The sequence below is a fragment of the Tasmannia lanceolata genome, unplaced genomic scaffold (assembly GCF_043159265.1).
Source record: "Tasmannia lanceolata isolate RefF3 unplaced genomic scaffold, GAP_Taslan_0.1 ptg000004l, whole genome shotgun sequence".
In the NCBI taxonomy this organism is placed as follows: domain Eukaryota; kingdom Viridiplantae; phylum Streptophyta; class Magnoliopsida; order Canellales; family Winteraceae; genus Tasmannia; species Tasmannia lanceolata.
Window position 1 is genome coordinate 6,770,440 of NW_027518681.1, and position 24,151 is coordinate 6,794,590.

At 40.0% G+C, this 24,151-nt stretch overlaps 1 protein-coding gene and 2 pseudogenes across 1 annotated transcript; 2 read left to right on the top strand and 1 right to left on the bottom strand.

Annotated features, from left to right (window-relative positions):
- Positions 1–462: 462 nt before the first annotated feature.
- LOC143875774 (pathogenesis-related protein 1 pseudogene) lies at positions 463–1,222 on the bottom strand (annotated as a pseudogene).
- A 2,508-nt stretch (positions 1,223–3,730) lies between these two features.
- Positions 3,731–4,258, top strand: LOC143875776 (pathogenesis-related protein PRB1-2 pseudogene; annotated as a pseudogene).
- Positions 4,259–8,807: 4,549 nt separating this feature from the next.
- On the top strand, positions 8,808–9,498 carry LOC143876161 (pathogenesis-related protein PRB1-2-like). The gene has a single exon (XM_077377847.1). It carries the CDS (start codon positions 8,868–8,870, stop codon positions 9,354–9,356), a length of 489 nt encoding a protein of 162 aa, XP_077233962.1. The 5' UTR covers positions 8,808–8,867; the 3' UTR covers positions 9,357–9,498.
- The last annotated feature ends 14,653 nt before the right edge of the window (positions 9,499–24,151 follow it).

A 24,151-nucleotide genomic window follows, 5' to 3' on the forward strand; every position in this document is an offset into this window, starting at 1 on the left:
GTCAACTGAGGGGGTCTACCTTACACAAATTGCAACCACAGGGGGTCTAAGTGTATTTTTCCCTTTGTTTTTTGTTCTTTTTCTCTTTGCTTCACCTTATTTTTTGGGAAGTGATAAATAGACTCCCCAAATTAATGAATCGACTCCCCAGGTGTCTTTCTCTCTCCTTCGATTTATCACTGCCCTATTTTTTTTTTATCAGCTATATCACCAGGTTGTTGCTATGTTTCATTATTTTTTAATATAATTTTTTGCCATTCCAAAAAGAAAAGAAAAGACAAAAAGGGAGAGTGGGAGATGCTGAAAAAGGAGTGGAAATATCAATCCCTTGATAAGATTCAGATAATAAAATATGGGGTGCATGAAATCTCATGCAAAATATACAAGAGGCATACGACCCTCATCTTCACAAAAAAACATCAAAAAACAAAAGCCAAAATCTAAGAGAAAATGTCCCAAGGAGACCCTTAACTCATCTTCATAGAACTAGATCCCAAAATTAGATCCAATTGAGATCTTATTTATCATAAATGTCTTAAATAAGGCGTATGTAAGAGATTAACAAGAATTCTAACCAAGACATAGGGATGCAACTCGGGGTCAATTTCAACCTGACCCGACCCAAGTTGCATTCCGACTAAGAAATCTAATACGGTTTCGCCCCGATGTAGTTGCCAGGAGGGCTATAGTTGCATGTTATGAATGTGTTACCATTGCCACAAATGACATGAGCGCACCCTAAATGAGTCGAATCACGCCACACCACTTGAGTGTAGTGCCGGCATTCTTGCCCGCTTGTGCAAGTGTTAGAACCATAATCATAGTATTTTTTCTCCCCGACCCACATATCCACGGCCGCTTTCGCAGTGGTGTACCCATCTCCATAACCCCAATAGAGGTTCTCGCCGTAGGGTCCACCCGAGTGCTGAAGTTGGCAATCGACGGCTCTCTCCGTGGCGTACCTTTGTGCATAAGCCTCTACGGTTTTGTCCCATGACAGGGGCCCAACTCCTACTTCAGCACGAGCTGCATTGTGAAGGTCAAGGAAGTCCTTAGGCGTGTTTTGGGCCAGGCCAACATGGACCATGGCTAGACCCACGACATAGAATATGGCTAAGGCTAGGCTAGAAGACTTCATTTTTCTCTCTATTTCTTCTCTCTTCCTCTTCTCCTTTTTCTTCTTCTTTTCTCTTACAATACTTTGTAAGGATCTGTTGGTTGAAGAGAGCTTTAATATTGGGTAGTAATGGCATCAAACTCGCAGAAAATGGCGAGAGATTTGAGTTGAATGAAGGGAAAAAACAGAAGAAAACGAACTTTGAGTGTTGAAAGTTTCTCTTTACTAAGAATATACTAGGACCGTTGCGCTTTATATAGAAAGAGGTCAAAAATAACATCAATGTTTTTACATCTTCAAAATGCATGTCGTTGTAAAGGACACTGATATATTCGCCCCTTTTATTTACTTGGGACATTCCCTTCTAGTCTATTAATGACTACTCTTTTACACTAGAGGTGGCTGTCCTAAGTAAAAATAGGGAGCCAATATATCATTTCCCATTGTAAATGGTAATGCCACCCGTAAGTTTAGGCACTTTCGCCTGTGTCGGTTTCTTATTTAACGCAAATATATACTACGGTATAAGACAATCCAACATGAATGGATCGAAGTGCCTTCAATTTTAAGGGTGGCAAGTAGCCTTGCTAGCTAATCCAATTAGGCCATGTGTCCCGGCTTCATATGACACCCTTAGAATGCTAAAATGTATAAGAAGAATGATAAGCTTAAGGGCTCCCTTGCAAAAAACCAGCTACAAGGCGCCCCCATGGGTCCATCCCATCTATCTATCTATATCTCTCTCTCTCTCTCTCTCTCTGACCCAATAGCGACAGGAAGTGGTTACAAAAAGACCATTAGTGACTGTTTATGTGGTAATCCATCACGATACATTATTCCGTTACTCGTTAGTGACTGTTTATGTGGTACTCCGTCATTATAGACATGTAAATACCTGGGACTCTCGAGTATAGGAGGTGTTCTTAGAGATGAAAATAGCATCATAAAATGAGCTTTCTCAGGCCTGATAAGAATAAAAGATTCTAATGAAGCGGCATGAGAGCAATCCTCGAGGGCATTAGATTTATGTCGGAAAGAGAGACGGACAATAGTATAGTGGAGAGTGATTCCCTAGCTAAATGTCATTACAAAGATGGTTGGAAGGACATTAGTGGAGGGTGATTCCCTCCACACAATCAAAGATATCATCAATAAACTCTGAAAATATCTAAGGATGTGAGATCTCCCATCTAGCCATCTAATAACCACTATGAGGTTGTCCATGTCTCTGCCTCCAAACATTCCTATATACAGCCATCTAATAGTGGGACATCTTTAAATATAATTACTAAAAAGCTCTAAAGCTAGAGAGCTTGTGTTCATTGTATTCTATGCTTTCCCAACCTTAAGTTAAGCCTGAAATTGTCTTAAACTCCTTCCATGTTGCCTAACGACAAAGGCATTGACCTATGTTGATTTTTGTACTGCCTATTTACGGTGTGGCCCATCAAATGAATGGTCTGGATCATCCTAGGAAGTGGGCCCCACTGTACAGTATGAAAAATACTGGACTACACGCACACATCACATAAAATCTGCAAAATTCTAAAGATGATTATTAGTCTAGTTGAACTCATTTTCTTAAATACAAGTTATTTCTGCAAAAGAAAAATAGAATAATTAGCTTTTTATAAGAAACAAATTAAAAATCTTTTTGCTTATAAAAGCTCTAAAGCTTAGGGCCGCAACTCGAGCCGGGATTTACCCGACCCGCATCGACCCGACTCGAAAATAGCCTGGGTTGGGTTCAGGTTTTATGGGTTTCGGGTCGAGCCGGGTTGAGCATTCAAAAGCCCGCATGAATCTCGGGTCGAGCCGGGTTTGAAGGGGCCCAACCCGAGTTACATAAGTTATAGTATGTACATTTTTTTCTATTGTTAGTTAAAAGTTAAAAGTGAAAACCCACGCACCCACTGTTATTGTATGTGAGTGTAATTTCTGCTTCTATGAGTTGAGTTGATTCAAGTGTTTGATTCAGCATTGTTTGATTGTAATTACAACATTGTTTGATTCAAGTGTAATGTGAGTGTAATTACATCATTGTTTGATTCAAGTGTAATGTGAGTGTAATTTCTACTTCTATGAGTTGAGTTGCCTTGCCAAACAAGAATTTTCCTTAAAAAATTGTGTCAACGTGAAAAAACCCAACCCGACCCGAGATTTATCATGGGTAGGGCCGGGTTTGGGAATCGTGGGTTTTCCGGAAAAAAACCCGACCCGACCCACCCAAGATATTTCTCGGGTAGGGTTGGGTTCTCCAAAACCCGACCCGCTCGACCCGAGTTGCAGCCCTACTAAAGCTAGAAGGATTGTGTTCATTGTATTCATGGCTTTCCCATCCTCAAGATACGCTATAATAATCTTAGACTTCTTCCATGTTGCCTAAAGGCAAGGCATTGGCTTATGTTGATTGAGGATTTGCTGCAATTTTATCGTATATGGTATGGTGCCATACATGGTAATTTGTTTCACTGAAATAGAAACTTTATATAAAGTTTAAGATTTCACTCAGATTTTATCCAACACAAATCCATGGCATATGATCGAGAGACACTACTCCTATAAATACCCACACAACATAGCTCCATTTCATCAACAGAGAGACAGAGAGAGATGGGATCATGGAGTCTTGCATTAGCATTCCTATGCATCAGTGGCCTAGCCCTGGCCCACATTGGCCAAGCCCAAAACTCGCCTCAAGACTACCTTGATGCCCATAACGTGGCCCGTGGGCTCGTGGGTGTGGCCAAAATGACGTGGAATAGCACGGTAGCCACATACGCACAAAACTACGCCAATCGACGAATCATCGATTGCCAGCTCATCCACTCTGGTGGACCCTACGGTGAGAACATCTTTTGGGGCTACGGGCTCGAATACATGGCCACAGATGCCGTGAATTTGTGGGTCGACGAGAAGCAAGACTACAACTATAACACCAACACGTGTGTGATTGGGAAGGTGTGTGGGCACTACACTCAGGTTGTTTGGCGCAATTCGGTCCACCTTGGTTGCGCCCGTGTCAAGTGCAACAGCGGCGCCACCTTCATCACTTGCAACTATGATCCCCCAGGCAACTATGTGGGGCAACGCCCTTACTAGAATCTAAGCACTCTTTTTTTCAGAAGCTCTTAATGCTAAATAAGCCATATATATCATATGTCAATGATTCATGTTTGGTAGGATATATTTTGTCGAGGTTAATGAATTCAAGGGGAAGTGAGGTACTGATATTCGTTGTTTATATTTGTGTAAACAAAATCGTCTTACACAATGTACACTTAGTGTTATGGTGATGGGATCACAAACACAGAAACTGGAATGTACATTGACTGAAATGAGCCAGATCGATAGTAGGATTTGGGCCCTAGTGTTTTCTCAGTCAAATCACTATTTTGGTAGCTATGAATTCGGGTATCAAGTCAAATAGAAGGAACCCATCCTACGGCTTATCTTTTCCTAGTAGAAATTTTGGAGACTTCTTGTTCCAACAAGAGTTCAGGCTGTTTATGTTATGTACCCAAGATTAGCTAGAAGATCTTGATTTCCTTAATTCTTGCTATAGCTAGGATATTCTCCTTAATATTAGTTTCCTTTTATTTTTATCTTGTTTCCTAAGTATCCCTTAGGATTTGGGAAGTTTGGATTGTTTCCTAAATGGTAGAAATGCTAATTTCTTGCTATAGCTAGGATATTCTCCTTAATATTAGTTTCCTTTTATTTTTATCTTGTTTCCTAAGTATCCCTTAGGATTTGGGAAGTTTGGATTGTTTCATAAATAGTAGAAATGCTAATTTTATAAGAATGTAATCTCTTTCTTTTTAATGTGTGAATGAAAAAGCAAGGACTGTTTTAGGAGATTTGGCCATCTCGAATAGGCCTACGTTGTTTCTTTCTCTTTTATTTTTACTTTTATCCAAGGGGTCGTATCAGTTTATTGGATGTGGATAGCTCTAAATAGAATGATTTCTGCCTCCAAGTTGAGGACTTCCCTTGCTTTTCTCATTTCATTTCTATATTGAAAAGAAAGAGATTATGTTTAGATTTGTCATTAGGTTGTTTTGTCAATTAATAAAGAAAAGGTGTCAAACAAGTTCTGTAATAGATTTTTAAGGGATTTGAGTGAGATATATTGATGAAAAATAAGAAATATATTAGGAAAGAATTTAAGGGAGGGATTTTAGGCTTTTATTACAACGATATCAAGTGACTCGTAGGTAGCAATCTAAGATACAAGGAAATCTTTGAATTTGTCACCAAGTTCGTTTTTGGGGAAAGAAAATATATGATGGGTGGCCATCCAAATCAGTATTTTAAAAAAAAGTAGGGTATGACCCACTCCATAAGATGATCCAAACCGTCCATTTGTTGAGCCACAACATAAATCTGTTGTGCCTCAAAAATCATTTCCATAGGATGATCCACTTAGGTTACTCTCTCTTTTCGGGCTAATACGGCACTCACATAAAGGGCACATAACACTTTATGGATAGACGGCCACCTATATATTTCAAGATTTACATTTCAATCACGATAAGGATCAAAACCATTCCATATATAAGGTATTTTCAAAATATTAAAGATATATAGGGATATTAATGTAATCTTTATAGACGTTACGGGGCGGGGCGGACCCAGAGCCGTCCCCGTCCCCGCTTAAATTGAAGAATTCCCGCTCCGCACAGGACGGGGCAGGGCGGATCCTTGTTTTCACGAGTAGATACAACGGACAGAGTGGGGATATGATAAGAAAAGGCTGAAAAAACAAGGAAACAAAAAACTCCATCCAAAATATGATTGATGTTTTCCTTGTTTTTAGCCACTTCTCACTCTCCCGCCATTCGTGCCTTCTCAAGTCTCTCTTTGCACCCGACCTAGCCTCTCTCACCACTTGGAGAAACTAATTTATTATGAAAAAAAAAAATCATGGTTGCCAAACATGGCCAAAGTCATACTTGCTATGCAAATTGGAAAAAATATCAAGCACAATCAAGCATAATGATAAGTGGTAAAAGAAAGAGTAATGCTAGGGAAACCTCTAATGGATCTGTCCCAGATCTGTGGCTGCTCTCACATAGTCACATGCAACAGCCCATCTGCGAAATGTCTTCTGCGATGGAAGCTAGCAAATCCCATTTAAAGGAATTGTCTATGTAGTTGTTTAAATTAATTCCTTATAAAGGGCCAGGAGTTTAGGACTGAAGAATCAAAATTCAATGTGGGACTAATATTGACAGTAAAATTCAAATTTACTTTGTAAATATTGAGGTTTTATTTGGGTGATCGTAAAGCCCCAAAATCCTTGTATTAGGTTTGTACCATATAAATATATAATGCAAACTTGTACGAGATTCTGGAAGGCTAAACCTTAGTTTTGAGATTCCTTCGAATATGGCTGATTTAGATAGTAACCCCTTTGTAAAAATGCTCTGAAATATTTTATAAAAACTTCAGTTTAAGCTTAATGTTTTACTAATGTAAAATAGTTAGAAAGAGATTTTGAAAAGTCAGTATGTAAAAGTTAGTATAATTTTGAAAACAATTGCATCTCATAAATAAAACCACTTCATCAATGACTTTTGAGAGCATAATGTTAGTACAAAGTTGGGTATCTAGCTACAATATCATATGATCAGTGAAGGAAGCTCATACTTATCATGTTTTTGGCACTAATCTCTATGTTTTAAACTCTTTTCTTATGACACCAATTACCACTTGTTTTCCACAACTTGTCACCTAAAAAAAAAAAAAAAAGCCCTATATAAGGGTGCAATAGGCACGTTTCTCTTTATTTTACACGTTACTCATTGGACTGTATGATTCCTAACAAGCTAAAGAAATCCTATTAGATAAAGTTCAAAAATAAAGAACTAGTAAGCCCTAAAAACTATTTGTAACGTGGGCGACTAGTGAGAAGCAGTCTTAATACGTAATGTAGAAAAAGACTTGGCCCATGAGTCTTCCTTGGATTGAGTTTGAGATAAGAATAGAGACTAATGGCCTCCTTTTATGCGAATATACTTCTACATTTTCAAACCATGTGAAACGTGGGCCACTAGTTAGGACCAGTCTTGTACTAACATAGGAAAAACTAGCCACATGAATGTTCCTTACGCTTAAGTTAAAGATAAGATGAGAGACAAGTCTCCTCACTTTACACAAATTTCTGTTAACTGTCCTCAAGTCTTCCAAAACTAAGGGCCATTATTCCTCCCTTATTTTTCTTTCCACCACTAAGAACCAAGGTGAGAAAGATTCTAGGTTTCTAGTTTCAGTCTTAAGGAAGGATGCCCAACTTATCTAAACCTGCAAACGTGCAAATAATCAAGTATACCCCAATATTCACGTTAACAGACTAACTGTAACATCTAAAATGATATTTCCACCACTTTCCCAGAATTTCTACCCTTTTTTTTTTAATCTTTTCCTACAAATACTTAAAAAGACAAACAAAAAGAATGAAAATACTCAGAGTATTGAAACTCCCCAGCAGCATCGCCTACTTGCCCGAGTCAACGCCCTTTTACCTTGGCCGAGTTCTTCTCGAATATGGGTTTTGCACTATATAGTAAAAAAGGCACGCTCCTTTTGACTCTCCCGAGTTATTTCTGTGTCTGCCTAGTACTCAGCCATGTCAATTGAGTACTCACTTGAGCCGCATCGAGTTGAATATGATTTGCTTTGGCTGGCATTCACATTTTAAAACTATAGAAATATTGTCGGTTTTATGAAAAGAAAACAAATAAGAGACAGAAATTAATGCTAAAAAAGTGGGTGGAAATATCATTTCCCTTGTAAGATAACTATGCATGCTCTTAATTAAGTCTATGTGAATACATAGAATTAGGTGCACTATAGTATCCAAGAAATTCTTTAGTAGAGCACTACTACATAGTGGGTCCCACCTTCGATTGATCTGAACCGGCCATTTGATAGGCCTTGTTAACTGACCAACTTCTCCAAAAGCTTAAGCTGTTGGAGAAAGGATTTATTTGTTATTTATCTTTTATACTTTAACACTCCCCTGCACGTGTGGTCCACTCGGCAAACACGTGGCACATGTAGTCCCACTTCGGGCCGACCATCGCATGTGGATTTTTGCTATCTGGGAGGTTTGAACACGAGACCTTTGCCTCTGATACCATGTTAACTAACCAACTTCTCCAAAAGCTTAAGCTATTGGAGAAAGGCGTTATTTATCTTTTATACTTTAACAGGCCTCTCTTTAAATCTCTTGTGGCCCAAAACTTATGACAATCATGCACTCATAGGATTTAATAATTTCTTATATTTAGTTTTTGGCCATCCAATTTCACCAAAAAAATCACATGTATTTCATGTTAGGATTGGATGATTGGTGTTATTTTTCGGTAATAGGAGATCCAAAGCAATTCCTATCAACTGGAGCATTCAGATCAATCAAAGATGGTAACAACTATGCATAGTGGTGCTCATTGTGTTACAACGGGTTTAAGCCCTACGCAAGCATTCTTCATAGTCATTCCTTTCTTTGTTTTAAAATCCCTTTATAAATTGGCTTATGTTGATTAAGATAATTTGGACATATTAATTTTCAAAGTATGGAAAGAAATAACTTGAAAGTTCAAACATTGACTTTTGAATTTTCCATCGCAGGTACGTGATGAAATTTCTTTCTAGGTTATTGGTATAAATACCCCATCATTAAGCCTCTTTTCATCAACAAGCCATATAACATAGAAGAAGAGAAGGAAAATAAGTAGAAAGAAAGATGGGGTGCTCAAGCATTGTATTAGCCTTCATGTGTGTCATGGGCCTAGCCATGGCCCATTTTTGCCAAGCCCAAAACTCCCCTCAGGACTATCTTAACCCCCACAACGCCGCTCGGGCCCAGGTGGGCGTTGGTCCTATGACATGGGACAACACGGTAGCGGCCTATGCCCAAAACTATGCGAACCAAAGGATCGGAGATTGTCAATTGGTGCACTCGGGTGGACCTTATGGAGAGAACATCTTTTGGGGGTCCGGACGTGACTTTACAGCCGTCGATGCTGTGAACTCGTGGGTGAACGAGAGGGGGGACTATAATTACGCGGCCAACACTTGTGCGAGTGGGAAACAATGTGGACACTATACACAAGTAGTGTGGCGCAACTCGGTTCGCCTTGGTTGTGCTCGAGTGAGGTGCAACAGTGGTGCCATCTTCATCACATGCAACTATGACCCACCAGGCAACTTTGTGGGCCAACGCCCCTACTAGATCTTCCTATTAGTTTTGGTGCACCCTTAGCTAGTTTGAAATTACTACTAAAATAAGCACTTAAGAACATGTTAAATAAGCATTTTGTGATCCATGTTAATAAATTCTAAGGGGAAGGTAAGTGTTACTTTGTGTTTTTGAATGGTTATTGTTTTTCATTAAGAACTTGGGTTTTGACTAGTACTTTTTTTTACCCCAGAACTTGACTGGGTCCCGGTAGAGCCTTTAAATTTTATTAATGAGATATAAGAAATTATACAATTGGAACATAGCCTGCCTTGTCTCGTACCCAAATAAAAGCTGAACGTGAAGAAAGAACTTTCTTTCTTTTGTGTTTGTGTTTATGGTGTTCCTTTTTATTTTATGGGTCCTGTATTGAAAAAGAAAAAGGAGAAATGCTTATAACCATTCTCCTTCCATCTTCTCTTGCTTATGTTTGTACAGAGGAGACTGCTTCTAGAGTGGATAAAAGATATGCTTGAGGCATACTTTACACTTTCAACAAGAATGGCGGAACCATATAAAGTCAATAAAAACTTTCTTGTTTGATGAAAAGCTTGCTGCAGAAGCTAAGTTCTTCTTGTTTTATACACCCTTCCTGCGAGAAATTAAACATAGCCCATCGGGCATGCTCGTGTAAGGGGGAGGTACCGATGATATTTGATCCAACAGCAATCCCTTTCAAAGATGAAAAAGGGGCTGCTGTTGGATCAAATATCAAGGGCACGCGCATGCCCGATAGGGCACCATATAAAATCTCCCTTCCCTTCATATTTCCTCTTAATTAAGAGTATGTTTCTATTTATGTGATTATTTTTCCTAAAAGAGTATTTTTTTTCCTTCTGATAATGTTAAATTAGCAGCATATTTTAAAAAAAGGGAATGATATTGGCACTTTCATGGTTTTATAATTGTACTAACTCAAGTTGATTTCTATTATATAAATAGCTATCAAAGGTTATTATAGTTTCCAAAAAAGAAGTCCGAAGCCGATTAAAATTGGCACTACCGAGCTGAATTTGTGCAATTATTAAAACCAGGTAGTGCCAATGTCACTAGCCTTAATAAATATATTTAGAACCTTAAAAGTCATCTTAATTCTCAATTGAAGCTTACCCATCAAAAATATTTGAAATAGAAGTTGTATGAATCTTTTTATACTTTGGCAATCTTCAAGGGTGTTTCCAAATTTTAAAGAGTCCGATTGAATGGGCAGTCATGATCGGGTTCAATCCTAACAGTCTCTTTAGCTTTTCTTTATGAAACCCTAACCCTAATCGAGGCTTAGATGAATCAAAGGGCTAAGATCATCCCATCAAGATGGAGCCTAAGGTAATGGGCTGGACTTGTGATCACTGAGGATCTATTCATTTTGGATTTTGAGAATTGAATTTGAGTCAAAAAATGATTATTGAACCGCTAAAAGAATTCGGTTGGCCGTTCCATCTAGACCTGGCAATCGGGTGGGTCGGGCCGGGTCAACCCGCAGGTGATGCGGGTGCGGGTCACACGGGTCGGGTCAGGAGATGACCCTCATTTTTGCGGGTCAGAATTTATGTGACACGCGCGGCCCGCGGGTGGGCCGGGTCAACCTGCAGGTCACCCGCAAATTCACACAGTTGTTTATTTTTGAAAATGTTATCACTGGATTTTGATGAGGGGGGTATGGCCGGCACCGTGGGATGATCCAAACCGTCCATTACATGGCCCACAGCCTAAATAGGTTGTGCCCCAAAAATCATTTCAATAGGTTGATCCTAACCCTCTGATCTATAGAGGGTTAGGATCAAGTGATCAACCCTCTAACATTCAAAACGGAGGGTTGGGATCAACCTATGGTGCTAGCCACAACCTATTTATATTCTATGGTGCCAGCCATAACCTATTTAGGCATCAAACCCTTAAAAAATAGATTAGCATGACAAAATCACAATCCTTTACATTAGAAAAAAAAAGCCATCTAACTAGATTAGCATAACAAAATCACCACCCTTTAAATAGCCAAGTGACTTGCGGGTGGGTTGACCCGACCCGTGTTTTTGCGGGTTGGGTCACCCGAGGGTTAGGGTCGCTTTTGTCAGGTCTAGTTCCATCCATAGACTTGTATGGAGAGAAAAGTCAAATCACAAGAAAATCACCAATAAACAATTTAAAATGTGGGCTTAGTCAAAACACATGGGAGTTAGGATGGATTCTGTTGGAGAAATAGAAGAAAAAGCATTTATTATGATTTATCTACTACACCTCGCTTCATTGTTCTGATTAGCTAGTAAAGTTGTCAAAAAACTGCAGGACCCAATTAAACAAAAAGGCTACTTATATTGGCACCACCATATTTTGATAACTACGCTAACTAACCTCGTCCTTTTCTTTTTTAATTGGCTTCTTAGAGCTTTTACGGGAATTGAGACAAATTTGTCAACAGATTAGATGGTAATAGACAAGGCGAGTTAGTGCAATTATCAAAATACGATATTGCAAATATCATTAGCGAATGAAGAAAGGGTGTCATTATCAAAATAAAAGAGTGCAGTTATCATCTTCTTATCATCATTTTTCTATAAATAAAGGGCAATTAACACCTCTCTCCCTCCTCCCTAGATCAGAGAGAGAGAGAGAAGAAAATATGTGCTATGCGGTGAGGTGTTCTACATGTGGAAAGACCACATGGAATGGGTGTGGGAGACACGTGGCGTCCGTTTACCGGAAGATCGAGCAGGGTCAGCACTGCCTCTGCCGGGAGTGGCCCGGTGTGAACGTTTCCGGCCAAACTTCCGGTGAAGATGTCGCGGCCACCTCTGATCAACAGTCCTCTTTTGGCTGTTCCATCCTTTGATACTTATGTAATCTATTTGACAGAGTCTAGTTGCACCCCTTGTTTCGATATTTTTAAGCCTTTTAATTTTCAATGTTTCCTATTCCTATTGCAAGCTTCGGATGAAAGATTCACGGTTGATTGTAAAAGTCTTTCTGATTGAATCGATGGGTTTGCTTTATCATTAGTAGCATTATTTATGTGTAATTGTTGTGGAAAAACCCCAAATAGCAATATTTGATTTCAATGGTAAAGTAGAACGAAAGAATAAACACAAGCAATTACACAAAGACACAAAGATTTACATGGTTCGGCAAAATCCTGCTGAGGCGACGACAAAATCCCTCCATCAACTCTCCATTAGTTTAACCCAACGGAATGGCCCAAACTAACCTAGGTTAAGATTTTGAGGACAGAAATACCCTCACTAGTTTTAAGCCATTTGCAGAGGGATTAAGGTTATGTCATTTCCTTCGTCACGGCCGCCGTCGCAGTCTCCGGCACAACCCATTTACGTTTTGGCATGGTTAATCTCAACCTGATCTAGTTCTAAGAGATGCTTTCCAACGAATTCATACAATTTCTCTTCCTTGTTCCATGACTCCCAATTAAAACCTTGAAAGCAAAAAGGTCATGAACCTTAAAAAAACCAGGAAATAAGAAACAGGGATAAAGGCAAATGAATGGGCTTTTTTATATACCTGAAATAAGATCTGTGATAGTGTGAAGGAATCAAAATGGGTTTCGAAGTTGGGTGGCTGCGAAGGTGGGTTCTAGCGGCTATTGATTTGGATTTCTGGATGGGCGAATTGGGCTCCGAGAGATGTATTTCAAGAGGGATGGGATATTGAACCTGGGTTTGAATGGGTTTGGCACTGAATCTGGGCATGAATAGATTTGGAAATGAGATGGGTGTGGTATTGAGTCTGGGTTGGAATGGGTATAGAAATGAGATGGATATGGTATTGAATATGGATTTGAATGGTTTTGAAGATGAGTGAAGTGGGGTTGGAGCTGGTTCAAAGTGGATTTTGGGCCTGCACATTTGGAGCATATTTTTAGGTGTCCAGGTTGAAGATGAGTGAAGTGGGCTTGGAGCTGGTTCAAAGTGGATTTTGGACCTGCACATTTGGAGCATATTTTTAGGTGTCCAGGTTGAAGATGAGATGGGTTTCATGTTTTTGAGATAGGGATTTTCAACAATTCGTTGAAGTGTTTTGGTGATTCAAGTTACGTTGGATTTAGATCCAAGTTACTGTATTTTGATTTCAGTTCGCCTATTAAGGCTCAACAGATCCAAGATTCAATACCCAACTTCGCAGTCACCATATCCATCTCATTTTCAGTTGGGGAAGACGAGGACATTTTGGTCATTTCCACCTCGCCGCCTACTCCGTCATCTAAAAAAACCCATTGTAACTTAAGGGTATAGTTGTCATGCTTTGAAAGTCAGGGCTAAAAGTGTATGTGTCAGAAACTAGAGTGGGGTGTAAATGTATTTTTCCCTTTCTAACTGTCCTCAAGACTTTCAAAACTAAGGACCATTATTTCTCCCTTATTTTTCTCTCCACCACTAATAGCCAAGGTGAGAAAGTTTCAGTCTTAAAGAAGGATGCAACGTGTCTAAACTTGCAGCCGTGCAACTAGTCAAGAACACCCTTGCTTATGCTCAACACATGCCACTATCACCCGGAAGGGTGTGGCTCTTTGGCGTAAAGTCATGGGTTTGCTCCCCAGTGACAAGCGTCAGTATCCCCCCTTGCTTACCCAATGCGCGTGGTTTCCGGGTGATTGCGTGCATCCATAGGGAAATAGTCCTACCCCCGAAGGGGGTGGGGACACCCTTCGTTAACAAAAAAAAAAAAACACATGCCACTATTCCCCAATATTCACCTGCAGTCTAATTTTAACATTGAAAATGATATTTCCACCCCTTTTCATTTATCTTTTCCAACAAATGCTGAAAAATATAAACAAAATAATGAAAATGCTCATAGTTTCAAAACTCCCCTTCTTAGTCATCGTTGCCTTAGTCGATGTCTTCTCCAAGTACTGGTTTTGCACTATGTAGTCAATAAAAACTCCTTTGCCTCTCCTGAGTTATTACCATGTCGACCTAGGTACTCTACCGCGTTAAGTCAGTACTCGATTGAGTGGCACCAAGTTGATTAAGATTTGCTTTGGCCACATTTTGACCGGCATTCACATTTTGAAACACTAGAAATATTGTCGGTTTTAAGAAAACAAAACAAAGCAAAAGGGGCATAAATTAATGCTGAAAAAGTGGGTGGAAACATCATTTACCTTGTAACAAAACTATGCATGCTATTAAGCCATGTTAATACATACAATTAGGAGTAGTGTAGCATCCAAGAAATTCTTTAGTAGACCACCACTACATAGTATGTCCCACCTTTGATCGATCTGAACCGCCCATTTGATAGGCCTCTCTTTGAATCTTTTGCACATTTCCCCAATCATAACATTCAATAATTTCATATATGTAGTTTTTGGCCATCCAATTTCAACAAAAAAAATCTTATTAGGATTGGATGATCGGAGGAGAAATTCTTATAACCATTCTCCTTCCATCTTCTCTTGCTTATGTTTGTACAGAGGAGACTGCTTCTAGAGTGGATGAAAGATATGCTTGAGGCATACTTTACACTTTCAACAAGAATGGCGGAACCATATAAAGTCAATAAAAACTTTATTGTTTGATGAAAAGCTTGCTTCATAAGCTAAGTTCTTCTTGTTTTATACAGCCTTCCTGCAAGAAATTAAACGGAGCCCACCGGGCATGCTCGTGTAAGGGGGAGCTACCGATGATATTTGATCCAACAGCAATCTGATGGAGCTAACCCTAATCGAGGCTTTGATGAATCAAAGGGCTAAGATCATCCCATCAAGATGGAGCCTAAGGAAATGGGCTGGACTTGTGATCACTGAGGCCCTATTCATTTTGGATTTTGAGAATTGAATTTGAGTCAAAAAATGATTATTGGACCGCTAAAAGATTTCGGTTGGCCTTTCCATCCATTGATATGTATGGAGAGAAAAGTCAGATCACAAGAAAATCACCAATAAACAATTTAAAATGTGGGCTTAGTCAAAACACATGGGACTTAGGATGGATTCTGTTGGGGAAATAGAAGCAAAAGCATTTATCATGATTTGTCTACTGCAGCTCGCTTCATTGTTCTGATTAGCTAGTACAGTTATCAAAAAACTGCAGGACCCAATTAAACAAAAAGGCTACTTATATTGGCACCACCATATTTTGATAACTACGCTAACTAACCTAGTCCTTTTCTTTTTTAATTGGCTTCTTAGAGCTTTTACGGGAATTGAGACAAATTTGTCAACAGATTAGATGGTAATAGACAAGGCGAGTTAGTGCAATTATCAAAATACGATACTGCAAATATCATTAGCGAATGAAGAAAGGGTGTCATTATCAAAATAAAAGAGTGCAGTTATCATCTTCTTATCATCATTTTTCTATAAATAAAGGGCAATTAACACCTCTCTCCCTCCTCCCTAGATCAGAGAGAGAGAGAGAGAGAGAGAGAGAAGAAAATATGTGCTATGCGGTGAGGTGTTCTACATGTGGAAAGACCACATGGGATGGGTGTGGGAGACACGTGGCGTCCGTTTACCGGAAGATCGAGCAGGGTCAGCACTGCCTCTGCCGGGAGTGGCCCGGTGTGAACGTTTCCGGCAAAACTTCCGGTGAAGATGTCGCGGCCACCTCTGATCAACAGTCCTCTTTTGGCTGTTCCATCCTTTGATACTTATGTAATCTATTTGACAGAGTCTAGTTGCACCCCTTGTTTTGATATTTTTAAGCCTTTTAATTTTCAATGTTTCCTATTCCTATTGCAAGCTTCGGATGAAAGATTCACGGTTGATTGTAAAAGTCTTTCTGATTGAATCGATGGGTTTGCTTTATCATTACTAGCATTATTTATGTGTAATTGTTGTGGAAAAACCCCAAATAGCAATATTTGATTTCAATGGTAAAGTAGAACGAAAGAATAAACACAAGCAATTACACAAAGACACAAAGATTTACATGGTTCGGCAAAAGCCTGCTGAGGCGACGACAAAATCCCTCCATCAACTCTCCATTAGTTTAACCCAATGGAATGGCCCAAACTAACCTGGGTTAAGATTTTGAGGACAGAAATACCCTCACTAGTTTTAAGCCATTTGCAGAGGGATTAAGGTTATGTCATTTCCTTCATCACGGCCGCCGTCGCAATCTCCGGCACAACCCATTTACGTTGTGGCATGGTTAATCTCAACCTGATCTAGTTCTAAGAGATGCTTTCCAACGAATTCATACAATTTCTCTTCCTTGTTCCATGACTCCCAATTAAAACCCTGAAAGCAAAAAGGTCATGAACCTTAAAAAACCAGGAAATAAGAAACAGGGATAAAGGCAAATGAATGGGCTTTTTTATATACCTGAAATAAGATCTGTGATAGTGTGAAGGAATCAAAATGGGTTTCGAAGTTGGGTGGCTGCGAAGGTGGGTTCTAGCGGCTATTGATTTGGATTTCTGGATGGGCGAATTGGGCTCCGAGAGATGTATTTCAAGAGGGATGGGATATTGAACCTGGGTTTGAATGGGTTTGGCACTGAATCTGGGCATGAATAGATTTGGAAATGAGATGGGTGTGGTATTGAGTCTGGGTTGGAATGGGTATAGAAATGAGATGGATATGGTATTGAATATGGATTTGAATGGTTTTGAAGATGAGTGAAGTGGGGTTGGAGCTGGTTCAAAGTGGATTTTGGGCCTGCACATTTGGAGCATATTTTTAGGTGTCCAGGTTGAAGATGAGTGAAGTGGGCTTGGAGCTGGTTCAAAGTGGATTTTGGACCTGCACATTTGGAGCATATTTTTAGGTGTCCAGGTTGAAGATGAGATGGGTTTCATGTTTTTGAGATAGGGATTTTCAACAATTCGTTGAAGTGTTTTGGTGATTCAAGTTACGTTGGATTTAGATCCAAGTTACTGTATTTTGATTTCAGTTCGCGTATTAAGGCTCAACAGATCCAAGATTCAATACCCAACTTCGCAGTCACCATATCCATCTCATTTTCAGTTGGGGAAGACGAGGACATTTTGGTCATTTCCACCTCGCCGCCTACTCCGTCATCTAAAAAAACCCACTGTAACTTAGGGGTATAGTTGTCATGCTTTGAAAGTCAGGGTTAAAAGTGTATGTGTCAGAAACTAGAGTGGGGTGTAAATGTATTTTTCCCTTTCTAACTGTCCTCAAGACTTTCAAAACTAAGGACCATTATTTCTCCCTTATTTTTCTTTCCACCACTAATAGCCAAGGTGAGAAAGTTTCAGTCTTAAAGAAGGATGCAACGTGTCTAAACTTGCAGCCGTGCAACTAGTCAAGAACACCCTTGCTTATGCTCAACACATGCCACTATCGCCCGGAAGGGTGTGGCTCTTTGGCGTAAAGTCATGGGTTTGCTCCCCAGTGACAAGCGTCAGTATCCCCCCTTGTTTACCCAATGCGCGTGGTTTCCGGGTGATTGCGTGCATCCGTAGGGAAATAGTCCTACCCCCGAAGGGGATGGGGACACCCTTCGTTACCAAAAAAACAAAAACACATGCCACTATTCCCCAATATTCACGTCTGCAGTCTAATTTTAACATTGAAAATGATATTTCCACCCCTTTTCATTTATCTTTTCCAACAAATGCTGAAAAATATAAACAAAATAATGAAAATGCTCATAGTTTCAAAACTCCCCTTCTTAGTCATCGTTGCCTTAGTCGATGTCTTCTCCAAGTACTGGTTTTGCACTATGTAGTCAATAAAAACTCCTTTGCCTCTCCTGAGTTATTACCATGTCGACCTAGGTACTCTACCGCGTTAAGTCAGTACTCGATTGAGTGGCACCAAGTTGATTAAGATTTGCTTTGGCCACATTTTGACCGGCATTCACATTTTGAAACACTAGAAATATTGTCGGTTTTAAGAAAACAAAACAAAGCAAAAGGGGCATAAATTAATGCTGAAAAAGTGGGTGGAAATATCATTTACCTTGTAACAAAACTATGCATGCTATTAAGCCATGTTAATACATACAATTAGGAGTAGTGTAGCATCCAAGAAATTCTTTAGTAGACCACCACTACATAGTATGTCCCACCTTTGATCGATCTGAACCGCCCATTTGATAGGCCTCTCTTTGAATCTTTTGCACATTTCCCCAATCATAACATTCAATAATTTCTTATATGTAGTTTTTGGCCATCCAATTTCAACAAAAGAAATCTTATTAGGATTGGATGATTGGAGGAGAAATGCTTATAACCATTCTCCTTCCATCTTCTCTTGCTTATGTTTGTACAGAGGAGACTGCTTCTAGAGTGGATGAAAGATATGCTTGAGGCATACTTTACACTTTCAACAAGAATGGCGGAACCATATAAAGTCAATAAAAACTTTATTGTTTGATGAAAAGCTTGCTTCATAAGCTAAGTTCTTCTTGTTTTATACAGCCTTCCTGCGAGAAATTAAACGGAGCCCACCGGGCATGCTCGTGTAAGGGGGAGCTACCGATGATATTTGATCCAACAGCAATCTGATGGAGCTAACCCTAATCGAGGCTTAGATGAATCAAAGGGCTAAGATCATCCCATCAAGATGGAGCCTAAGGAAATGGGCTGGACTTGTGATCACTGAGGCCCTCTTCATTTTGGATTTTGAGAATTGAATTTGAGTCAAAAAATGATTATTGGACCGCTAAAAGATTTCGGTTGGCCTTTCCATCCATTGATATGTATGGAGAGAAAAGTCAGATCACAAGAAAATCACCAATAAACAATTTAAAATGTGGGCTTAGTCAAAACACATGGGACTTAGGATGGATTCTGTTGGGGAAATAGAAGCAAAAGCATTTATTATGATTTGTCTACTGCAGCTCGCTTCATTGTTCTGATTAGCTAGTACAGTTATCAAACAACTGCAGGACCCAATTAAACAAAAAGGCTACTTATATTGGCACCACCATATTTTGATAACTACGCTAACTAACCTCGTCCTTTTCTTTTTTAATTGGCTTCTTAGCGCTTTTACGGGAATTGAGACAAATTTGTCAACAGATTAGATGGTAATAGACAAGGCTAGTTAGTGCAGTTATCATCTTCTTATCATCATTTTTCTATAAATAAAGGGCAATTAACACCTCTCTCCCTCCTCCCTAGATCAAAGCATATGAGAGGAGAGAGAGTGAGAGAGAGGAGAAGAAAATATGTGCTATGCAGTGAGGTGTTCTACATGTGGAAAGACCACATGGAATGGGTGCGGGAGACACGTGGCGTCCGTTTACCGGAAGATCGAGCAGGGTCAGCACTGCCTCTGCCGGGAGTGGCCCGGTGTGAACGTTTCCGGCCAAACTTCCGGTGAAGATGTCGCGGCCACCTCTGATCAACAGTCCTCTTTTGGCTGTTCCATCCTTTGATACTTATGTAATCTATTTGACAGAGTCTAGTTGCACCCCTTGTTTTGATATTTTTAAGCCTTTTAATTTTCAATGTTTCCTATTCCTACTGCAAGCTTCGGATGAAAGATTCACGGTTGATTGTAAAAGTCTTTCTGATTGAATCGATGGGTTTGCTTTATCATTACTAGCATTATTTATGTGTAATTGTTGTGGAAAAACCCCAAATAGCAATATTTGATTTCAATGGTAAAGTAGAACGAAAGAATAAACACAAGCAATTACACAAAGACACAAAGATTTACGTGGTTCGGCAAAAGCCTACTCCACGGCAGAGGTGATGAGAAAATCCACTATAAGATTCAGAGATTACAAGAGAAGAGCAGTCTCTCTCTCACCAGACCCACTAGAAACCCTAACACACCCTTTTCCCCTTTCTTTTGAGCTCACAACCTTCATTACAAGACTTGCTCTCTCAAATAAGCCCTAAAAGCCCCTTCATATAAAGTGACCAATCGGTGGCTTTTTAAGCCACTTGTGCGCAGGGAGCTCCCTGCTCACGTGCGCAGAAACACTTTTCTCTATCAAGATTTTTAATTTATTTTAATATAATTGTAGATGTGTTAGATTAGGGTTGCAACTCGGGTCGGGTGGGTCAGGTTTTGGAGAACCCAACCCTACCCGAGAAATATCTCGGGTCGGATCGGGTCGGGTTTTTTTTCGGAAAACCCACGATTCCCAAACCCGGCCCTACCCATGATAAATCTCGGGTCGGTTCGGGTCGGGTCGGGTTTTTTCACGTTGACGCAAATTTTTAAGGAAAATTCTTGTTTGGCAAGGCAACTCAACTCATAGAAGCAGAAATTACACTCACATTACACTTGAATCAAACAATGATGTAATTACACTCACATCACACTTGAATCAAACAATGCTGTAATCAAACAATGTTGTAATTACAATCAAACAATGCTGAATCAAACACTTGAATCAACTCAACTCATAGAAGCAGAAATTACACTCATATACAGTAACAGTGGGTGCGTGGGTTTTCACTTTTAACTTTGGGATAATTACATTTACACCCCCTCTAGTTTCTGACACATCCACTTCCACCCCTATAGTTTAAAACGTGAGAAATACACCCCTGTAGTTTCAATTTGTTTAAGGTTTGCCCCCTCAGCTGAAGGTTCGTCTATAGATTGAAGGGTTAGGATGATCCGATGGAGCTGATTTTTTGGGCACACCATATCTATGTCAGGTCCCATCAAATGAACGCTTTGGATCATCCAAATAATGTGGGCCCCTACCCGAATCCAAACACTACCAAAAAATCATCCAAATAATGTGGGCCCACATTGTTTGGATGATCCAAAGCGTTCATTTGATGGGTCCTGACATAGATAGGGTGTGCCCAAAAAATCAGCTCCATCGGATCATCCTAACCCTTCAATCTATGGACGAACCTTCAGCTGAGGGGGCCTACCTTAAACAAATTGAAACTACAAGGGTGTATTTGTCACGTTTTAAACTATAGGGGTGGAAGTGGATGTGTCAGAAACTAGAGGGGGTGTAAATGTAATTATCCCTTTAACTTTTAACTAACAATAGAAAAAAATGTACATACTATAACTTATGTAACTCGGGTCGGGTCGGGTCGGGTCGGGTCGGGCCCCTTCAAACCCGGCTCGACCCGAGATTCATGCGGGTTTTTGAATGTTGAACCCGGCTTGACCCGAAACCCATGAAACCTGAACCCGACCCAGGCTATTTTCGGGTCGGGTCGATGCGGGTCGGGTAAAACCCGGCTCGAGTTGCAGCCCTATGTTAGATTAGTATTAAATTTTATGTTGAAGATGGAAGAAGAAGAAGAAATATTTTGCGCAATTGGAGGCTTTGTCTGGAGAAAGATCTTTGTTGCTTTGTTCCATTCAATTGAACAATTTTCCATTCAATTGAACAATTTTGTGGGAATGATTATCTATGGTTCTAATATATTAAATTAAGATTTTACATAAACCCTATACCTCAAGAAATTTCACTAGTAAGGCTTGGTAATCTCCCAATCTTTAATCTAAAAGACATGAAAAACCCAATTTTCACGTGTAATCAAATTTCAAAAAAATTGGGTCTATTTTATTTTTTTTGGAAAGGGAAATGATATCAGGACTGCCATGTTTTCATATTTACGTGAAAGCTTCATGAAAAACCCCGGTAGCCGTACCTAATAAATATACCAGGCTCCCTTGTTTTAATGTATTGGCATGTTTCTCTTTATTTTTACACGTTACTCATCAGAAAAAGTTCAAAAATAAAGGAATGCCAATATCAAAACTAGTTAGTCCTAAAAACTATTTGTAACTTGGGCGACTAGTGAGAAGGAGTCTTAATACGTAATGTAGAAAAAGACTTGGCACATGAACCTTCGTGGTCATAAGTTTAAGATAAGATGAGAGACTAATGGTCTCCTTTTATGCGAATATACTTTTACATTTTAAAATTATGTGAAACGTGGGCCACTAGTTAGGACCATTCTTATACTAACATAGAAAAAACTAGCCACATGAACGCTCCTTACCCTTGAGTTTAAGATGAGAGACAAGTCTTTTCACTTTACACAAATTTCTTTTAGGCTCTGTTCACTTCTTTTCCTTGGTGTTGTTTTTCTTGGAAAACAGTCATTTTTTTCCCTGACAAGACCTTGACAAGATGGAATTTCTGTGTTTACTTCTTTTCTAGGGAAAAATATTCTCAGATATGGAATTTCTTATTTAAAAGCTGAAAATGACATGGAAATTGACTTTTTCCCCATTACTTTGGTTTCCGATTAAATATATCAGAAAGAGGCTTTCCAAGGAAAACGAAACATTTTCCTTGACAGTTTCCCTGGATTCCTTTTCCTTCTGCCATGTGTAGACACCCCATTTTGACAAGGCCCTAAAATCCCCAAAGTCGAATAAAAACTCATGAAGTTGAATAAAATTTTGAGAAAGTTGGTCCAAATGAAGAGAGAACCTGAATTTTTACCAATCCATTGTATTCCTTAGTTGGTGCAAAACTCCCAAAAGATTGTCATAACCCCAAGGAATGCGCCCGCAAAATTTTGCGGAAATCGAGTGAGAAATGGCAAACAAGACGAGCTAAATTGGTGTGAATATCAAAATCTGGTGTGTTGATATCATGTTCCTTCTTCAGGGCGAAAAGGGGATTTGCTATCTTTACAAGGGTAATTTTGTAAGTCTGGTATTACTTTGGGTGTAAGCAACCCTCAGCAGCCATTGGATCTAATTAGAGAGTTAGGATCAGTTGAAGAGAAGAGAATTTTCGCCCTGTTTTCTACTTGCCCCCCCCCTCCCCCTAGGTTAAAAAATTATCACAAATACACTAGGTGGTGGCTGTCCATGGAAGATGGAGGGAGGAAAAATTTATCATTTCCCTCTATATGTATCGATTTAGGGTTTTCTAAAAAAGGAGGAGGGGGTCTCATTTTCGTTGAAAAATAAAACAGAGAGAGAGAAGCTCTGAAGAGAGAAAGCCTACCCCATCTCCATCTTCTCCGGCAAGCTTGCCGGAATCCGGCAAGCCTATACCATCTCCATCTACAGATTTCTTCTCCACTCATCTACATCACCTCCATCCAACCCTCTCTCAGCCACACTCAAAACCCACCCCATTTCTCCATTTTTTTCCACCTCCGGCCGGCCTCTTCCCATCCACACCTCTTCATCTTCGCCTCTCCCCATCCACAACCTCCATTAATCAAGCCACTACCACCATTCCAAAAAAAAAAAAAAAAAGATCGAGAGAGCAGAGGAGAGAAAAGGAAAAAAGAAGAAGAAAAAGCTCCGGCCGTGCCTCCCCCTTTGCCTCCACCAGCCACCATCCATTAGCGCCACTGTCATCATCTCTACCCATCTCCACCCAAAACCCATTTCGTAACCCACCCCAAAACCCATTTTCAAGACCAAACCCTCTTCCATCAGCAGCCGGCTCCACCAACCCCCAACGGCCATCCTCTCCGACCACGACCTCTGCATCTCCTCCCTCATCTCCATTGGCCATCGTCACCACCATTCCCGACCACCTCCACCATTGCAGCCACCCAAAACCCTCGAATCCGACCACCACCTGATTCTTCCTCTCCCACTCCTACTCCCCTTGAAACCCATCCCCAAGTCCATCATCTCTGCAACTTCCGACCACCATCCCTATCTCCTCCACAACCACCCATTTTTTTTCATTTTTTTCCACCTTCACCTCTCAAAACCCATTTCGATTTTCATTTCAAAACTCATTTTAAAAACCATCTCAGCCACCATACCCTGTATTCTCTTCCTACCCTAAATCCATCTCCATTAAACACCTTCTTCTTCTCCTTTCATCTCTGCAACTCCCAACCTCCAGTCGTTCCTCCTCCTCCGGCAACCTTGCCGGATTCCGGCCAAGATCCGGTCACCATCATATTCTCCTCTCAATGTCCAGATCTTCTACTCCATTTTCATG